We start from the raw sequence: 23,436 nt of genomic DNA on the forward strand, positions 1-23,436 counted from the left end.
CGGTTATTTCCAACGTGAAGATTCATTTAAAAAAAAAAAAGAATTCTGCTTCATTAAACTAAAATTTCAAAAGTGAGTATGAATGTAAACATTGGAATAACTGAAAGAAAGCAGTTATTGCGAAAATCCACAATGAATTTGAACAGCTTCAAAGGGAAATAACATTATTTTAGGTTACCTTCTCAGTGTTCTTGTATTTTTCCCATCCTTTCAGCATTTTCAGCCATTTGGTAGTTCTCTCAATTTCCAGTTGCTTTTGCTAAAATAAAATTCAAATATAACATCGTTTGTTTGACACTCTTTACTTACAAATCACAACATAACAAAAGCAAAAAAAAAAAAGCTTTTTGATCTTTTTGACTTGAAATTGCACTATTCCAGAGATCAAAGATCAAATACCCTTCCTAACTTGCTTCTAAGTGGAATAATGTGATACATCAACAGCAGCCGAAAGCAGAAGTTAGGGATCATACGTGATACTTGATATGAATGAGAAGACACAGTAAAGGGCTTGCTTGTCTTTTCTAATGCTTTAAAAATCACAAAAAATCCTATGTATACTAATACAAAGTTTTTTTGTTTTTTAAGGAAAATTTGAAGTATTTTGCAAAGCAACAAAAAACAACTACAAATTTCAATTTTCTTTTATCTCATTTTCCTCAATTCTAGAACATTCATGGTTTTGATGGCTAAGTCCATTTTTTTAAAGAATTCAATTTAGTTACCATGTGATTAACATATAACTAGCAACATGCTAGAGAAATAATAAACAACAATGAGTCATAGTTGTCACCCGAGACTCCTCATGTGCTGACAAAGGAGACACAACCCTGTGGCAGGGGGGTCTGACATAAGGCTAGTGGCAATATCACACAGAAAAACCCATCCTACATGAGGAGCTGAAAGATTATTGTGGGATTTATGTGATGTGATGTGGGATACCATTCAGTGCCCTATGGAGCTGACTGACGTTCCAGAGTTTTAGGAAGGAAACAGGTGCCATGGTGAATGAACTAAAAGTCTCGTGCGTCAAGCCTGAGCCCTGCAGCAGGGCTGAGCACTGAAGCAAGTTAACACAGAAACGGCTTTGCTCCTCTCTTTGGGGTTTCTAGAGGCCAAGTGTTTAGGCCTGAGAGCATAATAAATGTGCGATAACAAGCAACGAAAAGAGAAAACTACCCAAGAAAGGGAACAGTTTTTCAGGTTCATCTCGTACTTCAAGGCAGTATGCTCCCTTTAGTCTCATGAGGCAGGTCTGTCACTGAGGAAGCACATACAAAGGGCTTAAGGGACAAGTCTAACAAGGGCAGGGACATTCAGAGCAGGCAGGTGCACTCTCCTTGTGCCCAGTAGTCACCTCTCTTCTGTTTTCAGCCATCCTGCCTTCCTTCCTGAATGAAAATTATGGCTCCTTACTGACTGGCTTCACTCCAGCCTCACACAGGCAGGCAGTATGCTGGCAGATGGCATACACCCACCACCAATAATTTTAGATGTAAAGGAAAAATCCCCAAGGAAAATCCTGAATTTAAGAAAAGATCCTCACCTATGAGAATGTTTTTTATTGAATTTACCTTCAGGTATATTCGTAAAGCTCTGTAATTACTTTCTAACTCTTAAAAGTTCTTATTTTTTATAATAAAAGATGATCACTTGTGAGCAAAAGAATGTTAATTCCCATTTTTCAAAAGGCTAAACACAGTCTTTATTATATTATTAGTGATAAAATGATGCAGATGGTTCCAGAAATATGTTTAATTTTAAAACTCAGTGGGGCACTGAAATCTAATTAATGTTTCGCTAAATGTGACTTCAGAGAAGGCCAAACTGAAGGAGAGAGTGATCTAAGCTGCCATTTGCTGTGCGGTTTTTCCACATTCCCTCCTTTGACTTCTTAAAGCACAGTCACCTTCTCCATCAATATGAAAACAACCAAATCATCCAAGTCAGCATAAGAACAGGACACACACAGCCCACACATAGTTATCTCTTGATAATTTTCACTTTCATTTCTATGAATTACCAATAAATTACTTCAGGGAATAGTCATTCTTTTTTTTAAAGACACACTTTCATATATTAATGTTTGTCATATATTAGAGTAGTTTAAATGCTCTGTATCCTGCAAGAATGAAACATATATACACATAACATTTTAAGAATCATTACATTAAATAAGTTTTTCTTTCTTCTACAGTTGATCTTCGCCAAAAGGCCGAGAAGCGATTGTTTTTCTTTCTTCTATACATATAAAAAACTAAAACTTGGATAATTTCCTAGTGTAAGAGTTTAGACTTCCATATCAGTTAAGTACTGACTCTGCAATACTATCATTTCACTACCCCAGACTTGAACGCATAAAGTGTCCCTCTCCAGTTCAGTCAGTAATTCACGGTTAAAACCTACTTTCTTTCCAAGTATATGGAAGCTCCCTGTTTTAACAATTATTTTGAAGAAGTAACCAAAACCACATATGACAACTGTGAACTTAAGAGCCCTAGAAAGCAGGTTAGAGTACCAATGAGTCACAGATTCATCTATACAAAAATAAAAGCAGACTACCAACAGTGTGTCAGGATTTCTACCTGAGATTTTAACAGACACTTTCAACTCAAATCTGTTGGCTATTCCCAACACTGCCATGCCTCTCTGACCAAGATCTGCCGTTTGTCCGCGAGTGGTGCTTTTCCTCACTACCTGTGATGGCTCATGCTTACTGTCAATTTGCAGGAAGGGTGACAACACTCTGAGTACACCTGGGAGGGAGTTTCTAAACTGAGTTAGCTGAGGCTGATTGGTGTCTGAACCTGAATAAAATGAGGAGAAAGTGATCTGAGCCCCAGGACTCATCTGTTTTCCTGTGACTGCCTTGTGGCCAGATGTTCACACTTCTGTCACCATGACTTCCCTGCCATGATGGACTGCACCTCAAACTGATAAAAACAAGTCTTTCCTTATTTGCTTCTGTCAGGTATGTTAAAAAGCAATGGGAAAAGTAACTATACATCACTCAACTGGCAGTTCAAATGTCCAAGGTCTGAAGCTTCTCCGAAATGCCTCCATTCAAGCTAATTCAACTATTCCCTCAGATTTCGTGACATGGACCAAGGCCCAGCTTAGTCAGAGTTCTGCCTCTTCCTATCTGTTTCCCTTGGGTCAAACACTTGATTCTTCTTTCCCTTGGTTCTCTGTTCTACAGAATGGGAACTACTACAATTATTTTGCAGTCAACACATGTACTCCAGCTGCCTAAGTACTCAAATCATATTATTATTATTAAAGTATTAACTGCTTGACCATGGAGACCAAAGCATATGTCTATCCTTTAATTTTGTTACCTAAAACAGCAGTTGTATAAGAGTTTAAAATAATATCCTAACAGTTTACAACAGACAGGGCATAGGCAGCAATGTGAAATAGTTAATAACGTCCTGTGACTCTCAAGTGGAGTGGAAAGAGTATGAATATGAACTGTTCCCTCAGGTAGAAGCCTCACCATGTGATTCAGAAAGAACCACAAGAAATTACAATAACCCCATGTAGTACTATGGTTGAAAGTGTGTCATTCTATGTGTTGGCAGATAGTTTCCAAAGTGCGATAAGAAGTAGAGTTGCCTTTTCTTAATTTTCGTTTTGAAGTATTTCAAACCTACATGAAATAAAAGAAAAGCCACACCATATGTTTCTGTATGCTTCATGGAAATCTAACAAGTATTAATCTTTTGCCAGATTTCACTTATGTATTTTGGGGAAGGGGTTGTGACAAACCCACTAGAAAAAAAATCACAGACATGAGCATATCATATCTACATATTTCATATGAAGTATTTCCAAGGATGCAGCCATTTAAGCACACACCACCACCACCCCACCCTACCCCACCCCACCTCGCCCCTGAGACAGTTTTTCTCTGTGTAACAGCCCAAGCTGTCCTGAAACTGGCTCTATATACCAAGCTGGTCTCAAATTCTCAGAGATCAGCCTGCGTCTGCCTCTGCCTCTGCCTCTGCCTCCCAAGTACTGGGATTAAAGGTGTGTGCCACCACTGCCTGGCTAAACAGAAACATTTATCCTAACCACTGCATCATTCTTATATCCAAAAAATTTCAAATTCAATCATGATCATCTCAGTCTATACACTAAATTTTCTATTGGTCTCCCAAATGGTAGTTAGTTTGGTGTGTGTGTGTGTGTGTGTGTGTGTGAGAGAGAGAGAGAGAGAGAGAGAGAGAGAGAGAGAGAGAGAGAGAGAGAGAGCTGGGATTGAACCCAGGCTTCACACACTGACTATAGCTCTGTCATACACCTTCATTACTATCCCTCAGCTATGGGGCATTGGCTTCCAGGTTGGTGATTACCTGGCATTCTCAGTAGGATCTCATACTCACAGAGGGCATGGAAGCTTTGTACCTCTATTCCTCACCCCATTCATGTTCCATCCGGCCATTCCTGAGAGGATTTTCTTTAGTAAATGGGTCTAAGTAAGCACAGAACTTAATGTTCCATGAGCTGCTCTAGCAAACCCAAGCAGCAGGTCATGTGAATCTCTGAATTGTGCACCATAGGTTAAAATCCTCTGGGCTCACGATCTGCATTAACAAGGGAGCAGTCTGATGAGAACTGAGCTGCAGGTCTGTAACAACTCTCCACTGGAAGAACTGCTTACATACAGGGAGAAACTCAAAAACACATAAGGTGTTCCATATAATGTAAATGATGAGATGAGTACAAAGTTTGGTTTCTGCCACATGTCACACAATAGGGACATGTGAGTAAAGTTGCTGAGAGTCACCCATGCTTAGATCTCACCAGCAGAGGTCAGAAGAGGATAGGAAGTACAGGACACCTTGCCATTGGAAAGTACAGTCCCTTATCATTAAGACTTAATGCTATGTAAAATGAAGGTGTACATTTTACAAGAAATAATGAGGGAGCTGTTAAGATGGTTCAGGGTAAAACACTTGCCTACCACTAAGCCTGAGAACTCAAGCTCAATCTTCAGGACTCACATGATAGATGCTGAGAATCAAAAGTTGTCCTCTGACCTATACATGCCCACAGTGGTACATGTGCATATATGCATGTATGTGCACATGTATAATAAATAAAATAAAAAATTTAAAAATAAAAGGCTCTCATATTTTATATCTTATACAGAATACTGTACTACATTTTGGGGGCTTTATCTATGAAAATTCATAGTTTTATAAAAACCTTTCCTCCTTATTAAAAACATCAATAAACTCAAGGAAATAATACAATCTATTATTAATATTGTTCTCTACAGGGTAAGTATAATAAGTGCGTTCATTTATTTGTTTAAGTGCCTGTTTGGGGGAACCCAAATCATTTTGCAAACACCACATTAATCCTCTTATGAGGGAGGACTACTGTCCCTCTCTTAAATGGAGAAAGGCCTTCTACAATAGTCCTAAGCACCAAGAAGCACAGCTTCAGCTGCAAGCTTTACAGAGTATAGACTTCAGCAAGCCAATCATTGAAATGAAAAATACAGATTAATTTTTATTACCTGTCTACAATGGTAGAGCTTGGCCACTACATACAGGCATACGCTACACAATGCTAGTATCTAACCTTACTTTGCATGTGTTCAAGCTTTAGTTCATAAAATTATGTATAATTATTAATATATTACTAATATATTATAATTGGTTACTGCATTACAATATTATGTTATTACATATAAAGCAGGCCATGGCCCTGGTGAAATGACTTAACAGAAGAGTCAGAGCCACCTGCTGTCAAGCCTGACAACCTGAGCTGAATTTCCAGTATCCACCAGGTTGAAGGAGAGTACTAACTCCCACATGTATGCTGTGACTACACACACAAATGTGTGTGCGCACATATGCAAGCATACATGGGTGTATTCATGAAAAATAAACATAGAAAACTTCAAAGCAGGTCATAAGATAAACAAGTGCAACCTGATTTCTTCTAAGGAAGAAATCACCTCACCTACCCCAGAACCCTCTTACCCCAGTACAGGACGGACAAGTAAATATACAAATATGTTCTCATTTGAATGAGTTTTGAAAAAAATAGTAGGGAGGATTTCATAGTGTACCCCTAACTCTCTATGAAAACCAGGCTGGTCTCAAACTATAGAGCTCTACCTGTCTTTGCCTCCTGAGTGCTGAGATTAAAGGCATATGCCACCATGCTTGAAATTTTAAATTAATCATTAAGGCATACACGGATTACTTTTTAGTGGTTCCTATTAAGACTTTAAATGGGAAGTTAATTAGTTATATACATACTTGTATTGGGTAAGAGTCTTACTATACAGCTCAGTCATGTAAAAAAATTAAACAAACTTAATTTTAAGCTAATTTGCCTTAAATCTCTTCTTACTGGCACATTTCTTGACTTACCTAATTACTGACGTGAACTCCAAGATTTCTTGACCAAAAAATTACAAATAGTGGTGGAGGGGTTGGAAAGAGAAGTCTATACTGCTGAATTAACATATTTTTATTTTGCCAAATCAACCTAGCCTTTGTTTAAAAACAAACAAAAATTTCAATTCTTTTCTCCCTAATCTTTCAAGTTCAGGACACTGCAACATCTGCAGACTCTCTGGCAGCTTTTAAGTAAATATATTTAATGTTATAAAAATGGTATGTGACTCATATAGATTACAACCCAGTAGAAGAAACAGACAAAGTAAGAAATTTTCAAAATATCTAACACATAAATTCTGTCATATACAACACAGAAAAACAAAACAAAACAAAACAAAACAAACAAACAAACAAAGACCATAATTAACACTGGGGAGAGAAGTTCCCAACTTTAGCTTAGATGACCATGAACAGTCATACTCTCTAAGTGACACTAGAGTAAATTCTTAAAGGAACTAAAAGGGCAGAGCCTTGTAGCTGCTATGACATAGGACAGTGAAACACTCCACAAGAGGAAGAAGCCAGTGGGAAAGCCTTGAAGAGGAACTCTGGCCCACCCACACTCAGGACACTAGGGAGCCAGCAGCTGAATAAAAGAAGGTAGCAAAGGGCAACACCTTGAGGGTCATTCTTAGAACTGTGCTTCATTATGGATAGACAGGGAAGACACTTCATTATGGATAGACAGGGAAGACACGCTGAGGCTCTAAAAGTAGCATGATTTTAACTCATTTTAACAGGACCATTCTAATTGTGAAGAGAAGACTGTGAGAGAAAGGGACAAGGACTGAAGTAGGAAGACCAGAAGCTCCAAAAGAAAAGTTATAGTACACCAGGGTAGCAGAAGTAGAAATGAAGTCAACAAATTCTTAATAGACCTGGGTGGCAGAGTACCCAGCATTGGATGGGAGAGGAGATGGGGATCTGAGAGAAGTCAAGGACAACTCAGAAAACAGTGGTCTAGAGTTTGGAAGAAGGACACCTGCTCACTGTGATGGGCACATTTGTCTACAAGGCAGATCTGAGGACCAATATTGCTAGGATAAGAAAAGATAAAAACTCAAACCCTAAGTATGGGTTTCATGAGACTGAGAGAGGGAGGGAGTTAGGAGGGAGGGAGGGGGTTAGGAGACAGGGAGGGAGGGGGTTAGGAGGGAAGGGGGAAGTGAAAGGGAAGGAAGGAGAAAAGGTGCAAGGAAGGGAGGGAGGAAGGTGCAGAGGGAAGAAGAGGGGAAGAGAGGAAGGGAGGGAGGAAGAGAGGAAGGCTGGCAGCTCTTGAGTGAAGCTATTGTTAAGTTAGAGACAATCTGTAAAGGCTACAATAAAATCTGAGCTGAGGGAGGGTGGAAGTGAGCATGGGAGGCCCTGTGGTGGTATCAGGAGGTGAGATGATTGGTAAAGCAGGACACTACACACAAAGGGATGGTCAGGAGGCAGGGGCAAATCCTTAGGTTACCACTTCCAACAGCTTGATACAAAGTTCCCCTAGGGCACACTTCACAAGATGCTCACCATAACTGCCTCATCCTCTCATGTACTCTTTCTTGATCTACAGATTGCTTTCCTGACCATCAGCCTACATGTCATTTCCACTGTGCTACAGACCTGAGTCCAACCGATCACCTCCCATCTCTTATCTCCAATGACTGCTCTAGTCACTGGACAGAGGGCTTCTCACAGGCGGGAGGGGTGGGGTATGATGGGATGGGGGAATGCTCTCCTCAGTCCTGGGACTCTAAGCAGTAGCTAGTCCACAGCAAGACAAACATTACTCAGCGATGCAGCTGTTGAAAGTCCCCGTCAAAGCATCTAGGCTATGATGCTGCCAGAGAATCTGGTAATCTTTCACCTGCAGGAGGTGTTCACAAGTATTCTTCATATATGCAAAATAACAATTCTGTTTACATTTAAGGTTTTTCTAAATTTTGTTTTTATCAGAAAAATTTGATCTTAGAATATTTTCCTAAAATAGTTTTCAAATTATAATTGTAATTTCACCTGCACTGACTGAAGCTCAGCCCCCTTCCCCAGAAGAAGACACACAAACAAATACCTTCATTTTCATTCTAGAATTCATTTTGGAAGAGAAATAGAGGAGTAAGGGGATTCTGAACAGTTAAAACTTCCACTCTCTACTACTTCTGATGTATATATCCAGGTGTAGAACCAGCTCCTTGCTAAGAAGAGTAAAGAAATGTTTAAAGAAAAGCAGAAAGGCTTACTATGTCACTTGTCTAATCCTTAAAATGTTTAAAGTTAACTGACAACAAGAAATGTTCTAGTCATTACTTGTGGGGAGTTGGATAAAAACTCATGGACAGTTATTTTCTGTGAACCTACTGGTCTGGAATTGTGCTTTACTATCCAGAGGGTGCATAAAGATCACCTTACTCCTAACGACTTACTGTTACATCCACAGATTAGTGTTAACTGCCAAATCTCATCAGAGAAGCTTCTTTTAACAGAGGATAGTGATTAACACAGACTCACAACTGTTCAGGCTTAGGGAATAAGGGATTGTGAAATGCTCAGTACACTAGGGGACATCCACACCACATCCTCTCCTCTGAGGTTCAGAGCCAGAGCCAGGAGATATTGCAAGGAAACCATTTTCTGGACACAGCAGAGCAGTTGTAGTACATATGAGCTCACAGCAGTTGTGACAGCATGCATAAGATCTGCACAGACTCAAGCCTGACAAATTTTCAGAATGGAGAAGAGAGGTAGGCAAGTAGCCACACTCCTAGTTAAGAAGCTATTGGGAAAGGGAGAGTCAATTTTCTTTATGGGCTGACCTCTCTCCAGTGTAGGCCACACATTCAAGAGTATCTGGGCAGCACAAATTGTACTTGATGGGTTTAAAAACAAAAGGACACAAAGTTAAGTGGGTAAGGAAGGAAGAGACCAAAGTATACTGTGTGTACTTTTCAAAGAACTAACAAAAATGAGAGAAAAACCAACCCCCACCCCCATCACACACACTGGATGGATGGATGGATGGATGGGTGGGTGGGTGGGTGGGTGGGTGGGTGGGTGGGAATTCCTAACATAGAGAAGTGTTTCATACAGGTAGAGTCTCATGCTGGAGCTGAGCATTTCAGAGTGCTGAACTTTTCATTACTTTTAAAGAAAGACCAGAATCTCATAAATCCTCCTAACTTATATTTCACCCTTATTTTAATTCTCTTAAGAACAACACAGTTTTGGTCAAATTCTAACAATGCCAACTGCATACGATACAGCACTCAAAAATCCCAAAAGCAGACTCTTCCTGTGGAGACAATTCATCAATGACTACAAATAAACAAAGAACCACACTTACCCGGTCAACAGCTGCATTGTGATTCGGGAGCTCTTCCTCACTGTAGAGAATAACAACATGCATGAAAAGGCTGAGATCAGGGCAGACTTTTACTAAGTATATCCTACAGGCATGTATTAAATGTAATATGTCACTATAAGAGATGTGTGTTTTATGTTTCCATTCCACCAAATTCAACAGAAAATGACTGGTCTATAATAACAACATCCCTCATCTTCAAACACAGTAGTGACTAGCCTACAGGGAGCAATTTGAAGTAAGTCTCACTAACCACAATCTGACTACACAAAAGTCATGTAGCTACCTAGAGGCTGCCACATTGAACATTTCTATCATGGCAGAAAATTCTGTCAGTGAGCACTACCCTAGACCAGGGTTCAGCAACTCCTGTCACAGTAAATAGTAAGTCTTTTAGGCTTTGGGAAACACATACTCTTTCTCACAACTACTTGGACTCTAGTGTGGTAGTGTGTATGTATACAGTACTCACAAATGATGGGAAACTAAGCTCCACAGAACTTCTACAGAACCAAATCGTAAACTAGTTTTGGCCTTGACACATAGGTCAGTCTGCCATCCTGTGCCCTAGACTATCACTTTTACTCTTGGATCCAACTACTGCCTAAAATAAGCCACTGTTTAAAATTCTGCATGAAGAAAAAAATGGCGCCAGGCCTGGAGGAAAAGGGCTGAAACACTAGCTAATCAAGAGGCTGAGTAGAAGAAAATTAACAAATTCAACAACTTCCTGGGTTTCAGTTAGTGCAAAGCCTGACAGGGCAACTTAGTGAGACCCCACCTCAAAATAAAATAGTAAAATGAGGGTTGTGGGACCAAGAGAGATGGCTCAGTTTGTAAAGTACTTGCTATGCAAGCATGAGGACCTGAGTTCAATCCTTGTGCACGAGAGCGAGCAAGCCTTGAACTCACAGAGATTTGTCTGCCTCTGCCTCCCAAGTGCTGGGATTAAAGGCGTACACCACCACTGCCCTGCTTCAACAGAACTTTTTTAATAAAAAAAAAAAAAAAAAAAAAAAAGAACAAAACCATTTCTCTGGTTCATGTATGCTATCACCTCTAACGTTAAATTATCCAGAGAGTATTATATTAACTGTCAGTAATAAATAGTTTTTCATATAAACAAAGCTGATTTTTGGCAGCTATCTCAATAGTATGAATGTTTTGGCAATAATACATGCATATTCTTGCTTCTATTTCCTCTTGAGATCAAGTGGCATGACTTTTAAAAACATGACAGATTATTATTCAAGAACTAGCATTTTCTATGTCATTTTTTGCTTCTCTGAAGAGTCTTTAGATGAACCATTTAGCCATAGCAATGGAACAAACAAAAATGGTATAAAAGCCAAAGAGAATTTAGAAAGAGAACCCAAATCCCTCTTTTCATAGATAAGAAAATAACCGTTTTCACTTAATCATTTAGCCCTAACACAGAAATATTCAATATAACATAGCCCAGGGCATTTAAATGACCTTCAGCTATTGCCAGAATGTACAAAGAAGGGCACGGACTGAGGAAACGTGGGAGACAGAGGCAGACCAACCTGGTCTACAGGGCTGCAAACAGAAACCTTGTCTTGAGAGGGAGGGAGGGAGGGAGGGAGGGAGGGAGGGAGGGAGGGAAGGAAGAAAAAGGTATAGATTATTAGCATAAGCAAACATGCCTTGTAGTACACATCTATTTGGCACATTCTGAATACCTTGACTATCCCAGTGAATGTTCTGGACACACACTGGGCTATTAGTGAAGTGCACGCTCTGTCTCCCAAATGCTGGCTCCAATAATCTGTATTATGCTACTTAAATCTCCTTCAAGTAGAAAAGAGGAAAGACCACAGTCTGGAATATACAGATGAGTATTCCTTCAGGTCAGCAAACCATGGTCCACAGGCCAAATTTTGTTTGCTGTCTATTTTGTAAATAAAGGGCCTTTTTTTGTTGTTGTTGTTTTTTGTTTTTGTTTTGTTTTTAATGGAGCACTGTCATTCTTACTAATTTAGACACTGTGGTTGTTTTTATACTGAGTCATGGTGACAAGAACACATAGTCTACATATCCAAAAACACTTAGTATCTGGCTCTTGGTAACACATGACATGACTACTACCTATCCCTGGCTTTAGAACACAGTTTCTCAACCTTCCTAATGCTGCAACCCTTTAACAGTTTACTTGTTGTGGTGACCCCAATCATAAAATTACTTCATTGCTACTTCATAACTAATTTTGCTACTGTTATGAATTATAATGTAAATATCAGGGTATATGATATTTGCCCCCTGTAGTGGTCACAACCTACTAGTTAAGAACTGCTGCTTTAGAGACTAGAACCTGCAAACACCTCAAGACTGACTGCTCAGAGACAACACTCAGGCCTTCCATATAAACAGTAAGTAAATACAGCAGTCATCAGAAGACAAAAACTTGAGCTGGCATGTTTTTCATCTGGATTAGGTTTTAAATGTATTACTAAGAATGTGTCTGTCATTTCTCAACAACTCACAGGAATATTTCTGTAAATATAAAATAAACATTTCATTTGGAAACCTAGTTTGTTAAAAATCAGTTGAGTATATTGACTATGGTTGGTTTTGAATCAAATTTTATTTAAGCTTAGATTTAAGCTAGTTAAAATATACTTAAGACTGATGAAAGAGTTCTCAAACCTTTCTAATCAAAATGGATAATCTTGATAACAAGAGCACCTTTACTACAGAGCAGTACATTCCTACAGATCTATAAAAGCAAAGAAAATTATGGACAAGTCCATTACATTTTATAAATACACAAATTTGAGTAAGTAGTTGAGCATCTGATGCTCAGTGTTAATTTGATCTCCTCTATTTTTGGTACAGCTTCCTTTCTCCTATTAAAAACTTGTGACCTAAAAACATTATTTATCATTATCCAAATACCAAGCATTCTTTGTCCAGCCCAGCTGTGGTAGCTAGTTCTACAACCACTTAAGCAAGCTCAACTTGTTCACTCTGCAGCTGTAACTCTATCACAGGCTGGTTTGGCAATAGCATTTGTTAATACTGTGAACATTATTATCAAAACAAGTCAATTTATACTGTGCTAATTATTGTCACACCTTTATATATCATACAAAGAAAAAAAATTAAGTTTCTAAAGCTGTATCTAGATATGAGCTCAGCAACATCCAGAGAATGCTGGGAGATTGTTCTTTCTATTGTACTGACAATGAATTTAAAATCTAATTTCAATTACAGCAGCAATCAAGACTTACACATAGCTAAGACAGGTGAGGTACTCTTTTAATCAGGTGTGAGAGAAAGTAGTATCTAGTTGCTTACAGCAAAAACATTATCCAACAGTGAGATAGATAAAGTCCCAACCACTGTGGCAAGTAATAAAAGTCACCCGCAGCAAACGCTGGGGAAAGAGCTTTGCTGAAGTAGACACTGTCACAAAACTCAACTGATAAAACCTAACGTCACTCTGGAGTCCACTCCTCTGCCTCATCATTTTTCATTGGGGCTTCTGTTTGGGGACTACAGCATAAAGCAGGGTTTTGTTTGTTTGTTTGTTTGTGTGTGTGTGTGTGTGTGTGTGTGTGTGTGTGTGTGTGTGTTTATTTTTTAATGAACAACATCAAGAGTACCAACACCAATCAGTCCCATTTTAAAATATGGTGACCTTTGCTATCTTAGAATATGTTGATAGAAGTTGCCATTTTGTTCTCCTCTATAGGCATCTCAAAGCACTTAGACTGTTATTTCTCTCACAAAATCAAAAGAAGGCAGTACTCTACAGCAATTCAGAACATGGCTCTGGAGTGAAACCTATCCTAGACCCCCATCCTAGGAGCTGACACTGTCAATAAACCTGAGGCAATTTATTTGAGCTCTTTGAACTATACATTTACCATCTAAAAACTAAAAAAAGAGAACCCATCACAATGATGTTTTGAAAGAGTAACTGCTCAGAAACCTGCCTGACACACAAAAAATGCTCAATGAGTAGTAACTAATACTATATGATAAGTTATCAACTGACTTTTTCCCTACTACAACTGACTGGACCTCAGCCCAAAGTTAGAAAAATAAAATAAAAACAAGCAAACAGGGAAAAAACAAACAAAAAAAAAATGACTACAAGTTACAAGTTTAACTTAGGCTTTTGGGCAAGAACTTTTTTTTTGGGGGGGGGGAGTAACAAATTTGTTTCAACTGACAAGAAAGAAAATTTAGGTAATTAACAAACCCTCTTGGAATGTACAGATTATTCAGATGCACTTCACACTATCTGGACTATACTATAATTCTAAAAAACACATTACCATGTGGATGGAATGGTCAAAATGAACTGAGTTTCATCCCATCTTCTGAATCAAAATCTAGTACAGAACCCAGAGATCTTTTTTCATCTGATTCTAATGTGACCCACTGAGCTTAAGAGTCTTCATAATCAAATTGTACTTCAAAATTTGATTCACATCCAAGTTCTGCACTTGACTAACACAAATGTGCAATGGTTTCCCATCACAGATGTGGCCATGTTAGATAGTGATGAAGGGGGGGAGGAGGAGGAAAAGGAGAAAGGGAAGTGGAAGAAAAGATGGGGGAGAAATCAGAATAATGTGGCCGGAGGTTGAGAAGAGGAATCCCATTGTAAGCACTGCTCTGTTGTCTGCTCAAGTTCAAAGTCTTCAGATTACAACTATCCAGGAGAAAATTCCACATAGGTACCATCTCTAAGCATTATTATGCTTACACTTGATTTCTTCAAAGCCTCAACATACAATATATAAGGTAATTTTGATTCTTTTCTCTAGATGAAGTGTGAAATCATTCAATGATGAGAAGCCAGCTGACAGGCAAAAAGAATACACACTGCTAAAAGACACCAATTTACATAACACTAGGACCTAAACAAGCAAATTGACATCAGTTTGCAGGTTATTTTTACCAGTCAAAAAGCCTTTAACTGAATTACTTTATAGTAGTCTAGTCCTCTCTCAATTCTTTATAGACCATAGTCAAGATAAATAGAGTTAATTTTGAGAAGCAATATCATGATTACATTTGCAACTATAATAAGGAAGATCAATGGCATTCTTTTCCATTGTTCATTTTTAGGCAATACTCATTTTCTAATGGCTAGTTATTTTAAAAATTCATCTACATACAATTAAATGTTTTATAATTATTTTAAAAATATAAACTGTTATCCATGTGTATTAACTTTGCTAAATTATTGATACAACTAATTTTACACATTTACTATGCTCTTTACAAAACACAAAAGGTATAAAGGTTATATTCTTAACTATAGCTCAATTTTAACCACAGTAGCTAAAAATGCTAGGAACCAAAAAGTATACTAGAGTCTTAGAAAATTCTAAATTTAATAACAGATAACCATAATAAGATTATAACTGAAAAACAACAGCTTTCAACCTGTGTAACTTACTGTAAAAAGCCAAATCTGTCAGTGACTTTGTAAACAAGATAATCAGCATCTTCCCAAGGCTCAATTTCTGCACCTTCTCGTCCCTAAAACAAAAGATGACAAGAGGAGTTATTTGGAATTTATAATACCAAGTATTTTACTGAGACAGATCAAACAGGAGTATTTTCTAACTAAACTATTTTTAGCAAAGTAATCACTAATCCTTAGTTATTAGCTATGGAAGATACTGTGTCAGTAAGAGCTAACACAGCTACTTCATCAAAATATGAACTGAGAGAAGTCAATGAGGACAAGAAAGCTACTGCAGGAGAAACTGACAAACCTTAAGCTTTAAAGTGAACTATCTAGAACAGGCCTTTCATGCAACCCTCTCACAGAAGGCAATGTACATTTTGTTTTTTCACTCCTTTGTTTCCCAACTGCACCAGCCCTGAACCCACTTATTGCTAAAGCAAAAATTGACTTCCAAATGGGTGTGGTAGGACATGCATTTAATCCAGCACACAGTAGGTACAGGCAAGTGGATCTCTTCCCTCTTCCCTCCCTCCCTCTCTCTCTCTAAAAAGACTTTGTCAAACCTGAGCCCACTCTTCTTCAGTCTGTAATACTGAACAATCAAGAACTACTTGGCAACAGCTCTTGTGCTCTCTGTCCTGTCCCCTGCTGGTGCCTTGCAGTTCTCTTCATGCACTCCAGCTCTTTGATAAATGCTTTCATAGGTAAGTAACTCTTAGCTGCTGGTGTACCCACAATTCTTTCCTCAGCTCAACATTCTACTCTTGGTATCACTTATAGTGATTATTTTAGGACCCCCAAATACAATGTATTCAAATTTTAGATTTGTAGACACTTCCACTTAAGTGTATTTTAAAATGTTTGTTCCTTCGAGTAGATTATGAACATCCTATGGGCAAGGACTGTCAGAAATCATTTTTAAAAGGTTTCCCAGGTCCTACCTTGGGCTAACTACATATGGGTGAGCAGCTAGGTAGTGGGGGAAGAGATAACTACAAGTATGAAAAACAGTGCTACTTGCTTATTTTACATTAGCTATGCAGTTAACTAGTTATCTAGGATTTTCATGAGTGACATAACTAACCACTACACTGACTGAATACTACCTGAGTGCTTCCCTGAAGGAAGGACACAGGCCAGGCAGCTGGTTACAATCTTATGTTCCTATTAACCTCACAAAATATATATTAAAAAGAAGATACACAACCACATTCAAGTGATGCAGATGTAGAACATGGCACCTACAAATAAATGTTACAATCCATTAAAAGAGACAAATAAGGAGAAATTACTAATAACAAATTGTTGATAATCTTTTACATCAAAACCAAGAAAGAGCCCATGCTAAGGAGATACCAAGGGAAAAAGGGGAAAATGAGGAGGAAGGTTTAAGTAGGAAAGGGGATAGGAGGGTAAAATGGAGAGGAGGGGACAAATCTGCTGTTTTATAAACACCGCCCTATTGGCTAGCTTTCTTAGAATCAGGAAGTGCTATGTAGGCTACTGGGGGAGGTGATGTCAGCAGTCCAGCCCAGCTGTGAACCCTGAAAGCTACAATAATGAGCAGCCTGGCAATATGTGCCCGTGAGCACAATAGTGGCATGAGTGTTATGGGGAAGTCCTAGCTTACATCTGCAGGACACAATCCATCACTGAGGTTGGGTGAGGGCAGGAATCTAGAGGCAAGAATTGTGAAAGAAAGCTGGTTGCTAACTGGATTTCTGGTTTAACTATTTTTATATAGCCTAGGACCACCACCTGAGGAATGGTACCACCGACAATGGGATGGACCCTCCTACATCAACTAACAATAATCCCTCACAGACATGCCCACAGATCAACCTGATTATACCATTCCTCAATTATTTATGGCTTCTCTCAGGTAACTCCGGGCTGTGTCAAGTTGGCCATTAAAGATAATCAAGACAAGGGTAATCAGCTACTTTCTAATTGTATTTCAGGCCCACTTCACAGGAGGAAACACAGGAGCAAATCTGACCTTAGTCAGATTTCAACAGCTGGGGAGTTCATGTGCCCCAGGGATAAACCAAACACCATTCCTTTACTAAATGACACAGCATCAAAATGCCTTCTACATCCGTATCTCTCAATACCCACAGATAAGTGCCCCTTTCAGTTCTCATTAGAGAAGCTTCCTTTTGTTCAGCTATTAATGCAGAAACTCATTGTTGGTACAATGCAGCCAGAAAATGTTTGAGGGAATGTTCAACCATAAATGGGCTATCTGTATCACTCTTCTCCTCCAAGGTTTACCAACATTGTGAAGAAGGGGCCAAAAGGCTGTTAGAGCCAGAGGTCAAGGAGGAACAGGATAAAACAGTGTTTTCTGGGTATACCCAAGTCCAGTGTATTCAAGGGTCCACAGCAGTTGTGCCTGACTGTATAATATCCAGCCAATCAACATTCCAGCTTGGAGAGGGAGTAGATCATAAGCTGCCATCCTGAGCTGAGGAACTATTGACAGGTGATAGATGCCAGAAGAGGAAGAACCAGTTTCCTTAGGGGTGTGGCCCCTGGTAGGTTGAGCATGTTCCACTGGATGGGTGCACACCCATGTGCATATGGGCAGCACAAATTGGATTGGGTGGGGAGGGAGGGAGGGTGGGAGGAGAGAAGGAAGAAAGTAAGGAAGTTGGGCATAGGAATAAGAGGTGTAAAGTGGGAGAAGTTAGGCAGAGGAATAGGAATGAATATGATAAACACACATTGTATACATGTATAAGATTCTCAAAGAATTAAAACACATCAGAAAATGAAAAAATTGATTTCATTCTGTCATACAGGCAAAATGTTAGTTTAAATTTACATGACACATAAATATAAGAATCTGAAATTTATAATAAATTAACTGAGTACATGTAAAAACTATTCTAAAAGAAAATTTAATTCTATATATCCACTCTCTCAAGTACTCGAGTAGCTGCCATTAGTAAAAAAAATTGTTCCAGGTATTTATTTCACAGGAATAAATCAAACTAAATTCCTGACCCCACAGAGTCTAGAAGGAAGAGCAGATAACAAGCAAAATACACCAAACATCGATGTGACTGGTATTAGGGTGAAAATGAAGAGTGCCAGCAGGTAACATACATTCAGAATGACGGTCAGAGGGAAGACACGAGAGGAGTGGGCAATGGGGTCTTCAGAAGTCGGGGAGACAAGTACTGCAGGGAGGAGATAGCCAGTGTGTACGAAAGTACGCACAGCGGCAGGGGCAAGTCGGGAAAAACAGCTAAAGAGGAGGAAGGCAAAAAGGAGAGAGGATTCACAGAAAACAGAGAAAAAGGAGTTGAACTCAATGTCCTCACAAAGGGAATAAACTCCTTGTTATTCAGCTCTCCAAAAAGCAAGCCCTTTTCTATTTATATGGATTTTTTTAATAAAAACCTACTCTAAGAATAAATATAGATACTTACTCTGTCATATTTAGCAACGATTTCGGCTCGTTCCTGAGCAAGTTTGAGTGCTACATCCTGGTCCGAATCTGTGGAGAGATCAAATTTAGATGGGCTGTTATCCTGAGAATAATAAAGTTAGTCATAAAACTAATAAAACATAAAAGCAATATGAAAAAGTAATAAAATCAAAATGATAAGTTAGTTGAAGCTTTAGAATATCAACTGTTCTATCACTTTAATACTATATGTAAATTCAAAGACTGTACATTTATTAACAGCAAACATGTCACAAGACCACAAATCTAAGCCCCTGCTGTGATCTTAATTTCAATGAGATCCCCGCCCCCCCCCGCCCCCCGCCACCTCCGTGTTTCAGTATCTGGTCTTGAACTGGTGATACTGTTTTGGGAAACTAGACACAGAACCTTGACTGGCAGATGGTGTTGGGGGTGACAGGGGCAGGCCTTGAACAGAGCCAGCCTAGCCCCTCTCTCTGCTTGCTGGTTTAGCACCATTTAAGAGGGCACTGCAACATGTTCCTGCCACCCTGCCTTCCTAGCCATTCCCCTAGAACCCATAAGCCAAAATAAACATGTCTCTCCTCACGCTGTTTGCGTTAGGTATAATATTCGTCCACAGTGACAAGGAAAGTAACTAATACAGCACTCGAGAGTTGATTCTCGAGTGCTGTATTAGTTACTTTCCTATTGGCCAACAGTGCTTTATTCATAAACCAATATGAGAAACATATTTACAGAATGGCATCTCTCATCAGAAATAGGAATAGAAACTGAAATGGAAAGTTGTTAAGTTTTCAGATAATAGGGGAGAAAGAAGGGATTTAACCGGGAAGTAAGCATCAAGTCAAAGCAAGGCAGTGGGAGAGAGAAAGGACCAGTGACACTAAGGATGCTAAGAGCCATAGGAAACATTATTTTATGTTTGCATAATAAAATATGTATAAGTTGTCTACTGCTGTGATAAAACATTGTAAGCAAAGAAAGTATGTAAGCTAAGAAAGCAAAGGAGTATGATGACTAGGTATTTTGTTTTGTTTTGTCAACTTGACATAAACTACAGATACCCTAAAGAGGGACTCTGAATTGAGGAATAGTCTCCATCTGATCAGTTTGCTCTCTGTGGGCATTTTCTTAATTAATGATTGGTATGCGAGAGGCCAGCCCACCGTAGGCAATTTTACCCCAGGCAGGTGGTCCTGGGTTGTATAAGAAAGCAAGCTGAACTAGCCAGCCACAGAGAGCAAGCCAGTAAGCAACACTCCTCCATGGTCTCTGTTTCAGTTCCTGCCCTTACTTCCCTCAGTAACCAACCATGACATGGAAAGAAATACTTTCATCCACAAGCAGTTTTGATCTATGTTTCAAAACAGGGACAGATAGGTGGATAGATGACTCCAGGCACCATAATAAAAATAAAGAACAAATCAGAGATTATGTAAAAGGTATTACAAACAAGGAGAAAAGACAACAGTGTTTAAATAAAAAGCCTGGGCAAACATCAAGAACAAGAAATTCACGAGAGCAATGGTAACAAAACAGCTATGGCTGAGCTGAGTGCTGGCAGATAGCAAGACACCATGTGGAGCTCTTTAACAGGCCTTGCCACAAATTCTCACAGCACTATAAGACAAGCATCATTATTAACCCTGAAGCAATCATAACCAATCATACATGAGGCTTAGCAGTATCAAACAGATTGCCTAATGCCACAAAGCTAGTAAAAATTAATGCTCGAAATCAAAACCAGACAGTCCTAAGTGTAGAGTTCTCAACTTTAACCACTGTTTCATAAAAACAATTCAAAGCACACAAAATGACAGAACATGCATATCCATTTTCCCCTAAAATCCTATTGCTATGACAATTTAAGGACTTTTGAAACCTCTCCTTTAAAGCTCCATCATTATGGTTTGGATATGAATTGTCCTTCAGAGACATGTGTTGAAAGCTTGGTTCCTGGCTGAGTGTATGGATGAGGAGGACATTAACCTCCCCCCAAAGATTAACCCACTGATGAGTTCACAGCTCAATGTGTAATCAGTGTCAATGGGCATGTTTTAAAGGGCCTATCTTGTCCCAGGAACCTTCTTGTTCTTTCTCTCTGCTCCAACCACAAACTGAGATTCAGAACAGTAAGCCAAAATAAATGTCCCTTTGAAGTTGTTTATCAGTGGCACTTTCTCAGTGATAGGAGAACTGACTACTGCAGCTTGGAAACAGGAATTCATGGGGAGACATGGGTGGGAGTGGAGTTAAAGATAGGGAATACCGGAAGGGCCGTGTGTGGCCGAGGTGAGTGCAGGGCAGTGAACCAAGCCCTCACTAACCAGAGTAGGAAGACAGAGCCAACACTGGAATCTGAAGAAGTGGGAAGCAATATTATGGCATGTCACTTAGCACAGGGAAGTAAACAGAGGATGAAATCAAGCTAGGTGATTGTAGAGTGGCCATTCCAACTGCGAAGGAACTGTGCAAGTCAGTTGTTTCCAAAGCAAATAATATGCACTGCTGCATCATTACATTGATGCACAGCTCTAACAAAAACAAAATCTACTTATGGGGTTAGAGAGATGGCCCAGAGGTTAGAAAGTATGTTGCTCTTGCAAAGGACCTGGGTTTGGTTCCCAGCACACACATGCTTTCTCAAGACCATCTGTAACTCCAGTTCCAGGAGATTCAACCCCTTTTCTGACCACCCTGGGCAATGGGCATGCACATGGTGCACACACATACATGCAGGCAAAACACCCAGACACATAAAATAAATCTAAAGATACACAATCTAATTTACAACAAAAATAAAACATGGGGGAGGGGATCAGCCTCAATAATTACAGAAACAGGTTTTAAAATATCACTTTGCACCCAGTTAGACTCAACAACAGCAAAAGTCGATAATACTGACAAAAGCCAGATGTCATTTGCAGTTCAGGACAATAAGACTAAACATATAAATGTACAAAAGCCTTCTGGATAGTATGTGTCAGAAATCTTACTAAGAGACACATCCTCTACCCAACACAGTACTCTGGGGAATATATTGGTCAGTAAACAAGCACAAGTTATTATAATAGTAAAAATCAGCAAAATGGGAACTGTACATTTGGTTAAAGCTCTTTTCCTGGGGACGGGGGGGGGGGGACATTTTTTTCCACATTATCTCAGAATACAAAATGTTAATAAGCTCTCCTTCAGTGCAAGTGCAAATAGTAAGTAAACAGAATGATGCTATATAGTAACCAAATGCACACTAGTTGTTCAGATGTTACAACAAACTAATACAAAGATTAGTCTGAGATAAGCATACACATGTGGTCATCAGTTTCCCCTCCTACTCTCATGATCAGCTTTGACACAACAAACTCACACCTCTACCGAAGGGAAGAAAGTGAGTGCCCAGAAATTAAAGTCAAGCCCACCGAGCTCCAGGAATGCTATCAGAGCTGCTAAACATTTCCTTCCAAGTCAGCAGAGGAATGTTTTCCTAAGATCTCTTTTACAGTGGGCCTTAATTCCCACTACCAGCCCAGGACTGTCAGCAGATATCTGACACAAGAAGTAAAAGTTTTAAAGTGTATAAGAAAGAACAGAACAGGAAGAGATGTGGGTAGGAGCTGGTGTCAATAATCTAAAAAACATGGGCAAGCCACAGTTTATGAACCTATACTCTGCTCACTATCAGGCTAAGAACTCTACAAGGGAAAAGCCAATTATCTAATAGAGGTCACTCTGGAACTGAATGAACCTACATCCTGTTTTCTAGAAAGAATGATCATATACTTCATTTAAAATGACCAAAACAGTTATACTCAGTCAAGTGGTGGTAGTGCACGCCTTTACTCCCAGCACTCGGGAGGCAGAGGCAGGTAGCTTTCTGAGTGTTCAAAGCCAGCCTGGTCCACAGAGCTAGTTTCAGGGCAGCTAAGGCCATACAGAAAAACCTGTCTTGGCAAGGGGAAGGGACAATTTAGCAAATAAGTTTCCATAATTCCCTTATACATGCCCCATCCTTGTGTGTCTCTCTGGGAAGAAAATCTTATCACTATTAATTTATTCTAGAAATAAAGTAGATTAAAGGCCCAACTACCCTTATAAATTATAACCAAATATGCTTCTTTTAAGAGACTAAAAGGAAATACTAGTTCTTCTACTGTTGAATTTTCAGACATTACTAATTCACGCTTCATGGTAATCACCTGTAGTACAGGGATCACTCTGCTGAAATTGTGTTTCCTGTTCTTACTTAAAACTTGCATTGTGAGAATAAAGAGTTTGTCCCAAAGCTTTTATCACAAAAACACCAAAGCCACCCTGTGCCTGTATAAGTAAGAAGTTTGGATAACTACTGAACAATGACAACTGTGCCACTCAGTTTATACCACATGCCACCATCAAATAACAATTCAAACAAGGTGTTATCACATTATTTATCCTAAAACTTTATGTTCTATTTTCATGATAAATCCATAAAAATAAGTTTATTTGGGAAAAAAATCTGTTACCAAAATAGTATGGCTATTACAATAAACATATATAAAGAAAAATTCCCTATCCTTAAAAATGAAACCATATGGAGAAATATGAGAAATGACTATTTTAAACAACAGCCCCTTTACAATGTTAGTTTACTACTCTAGTATATGGGGACATATCTCTTGGTACACATTTATCAAAGAAAATGACAACTATAGTATTTTCAGAAGCATTTTAAAAATTGACATTTCATGTCTCAAATCCCCCCCCCAAACTTTTAAGAAAAAGTATCCATTTGAACTACATT

At 39.0% G+C, this 23,436-nt stretch overlaps 1 protein-coding gene across 2 annotated transcripts in view; it reads right to left on the reverse strand.

Annotated features, from left to right (window-relative positions):
* Positions 1–23,436, reverse strand: part of Usp6nl (USP6 N-terminal like) — a 129,314-nt gene that overhangs the window by 39,304 nt on the left and 66,574 nt on the right. For both annotated transcript variants that reach the window (XM_051194843.1, XM_051194842.1), the window contains exons 3-6: positions 18,655–18,722; positions 15,203–15,285; positions 9,748–9,787; positions 179–259 (exon numbers count right to left, since the gene is read on the reverse strand). In XM_051194843.1, the coding sequence (XP_051050800.1) occupies positions 179–259; positions 9,748–9,787; positions 15,203–15,285; positions 18,655–18,722 (272 nt within the window). The remainder of the gene's footprint in view (positions 1–178; positions 260–9,747; positions 9,788–15,202; positions 15,286–18,654; positions 18,723–23,436) is intronic.

Source organism: Phodopus roborovskii, unplaced genomic scaffold, assembly GCF_943737965.1.
Source record: "Phodopus roborovskii unplaced genomic scaffold, PHOROB, whole genome shotgun sequence".
Classification (NCBI taxonomy): domain Eukaryota; kingdom Metazoa; phylum Chordata; class Mammalia; order Rodentia; family Cricetidae; genus Phodopus; species Phodopus roborovskii.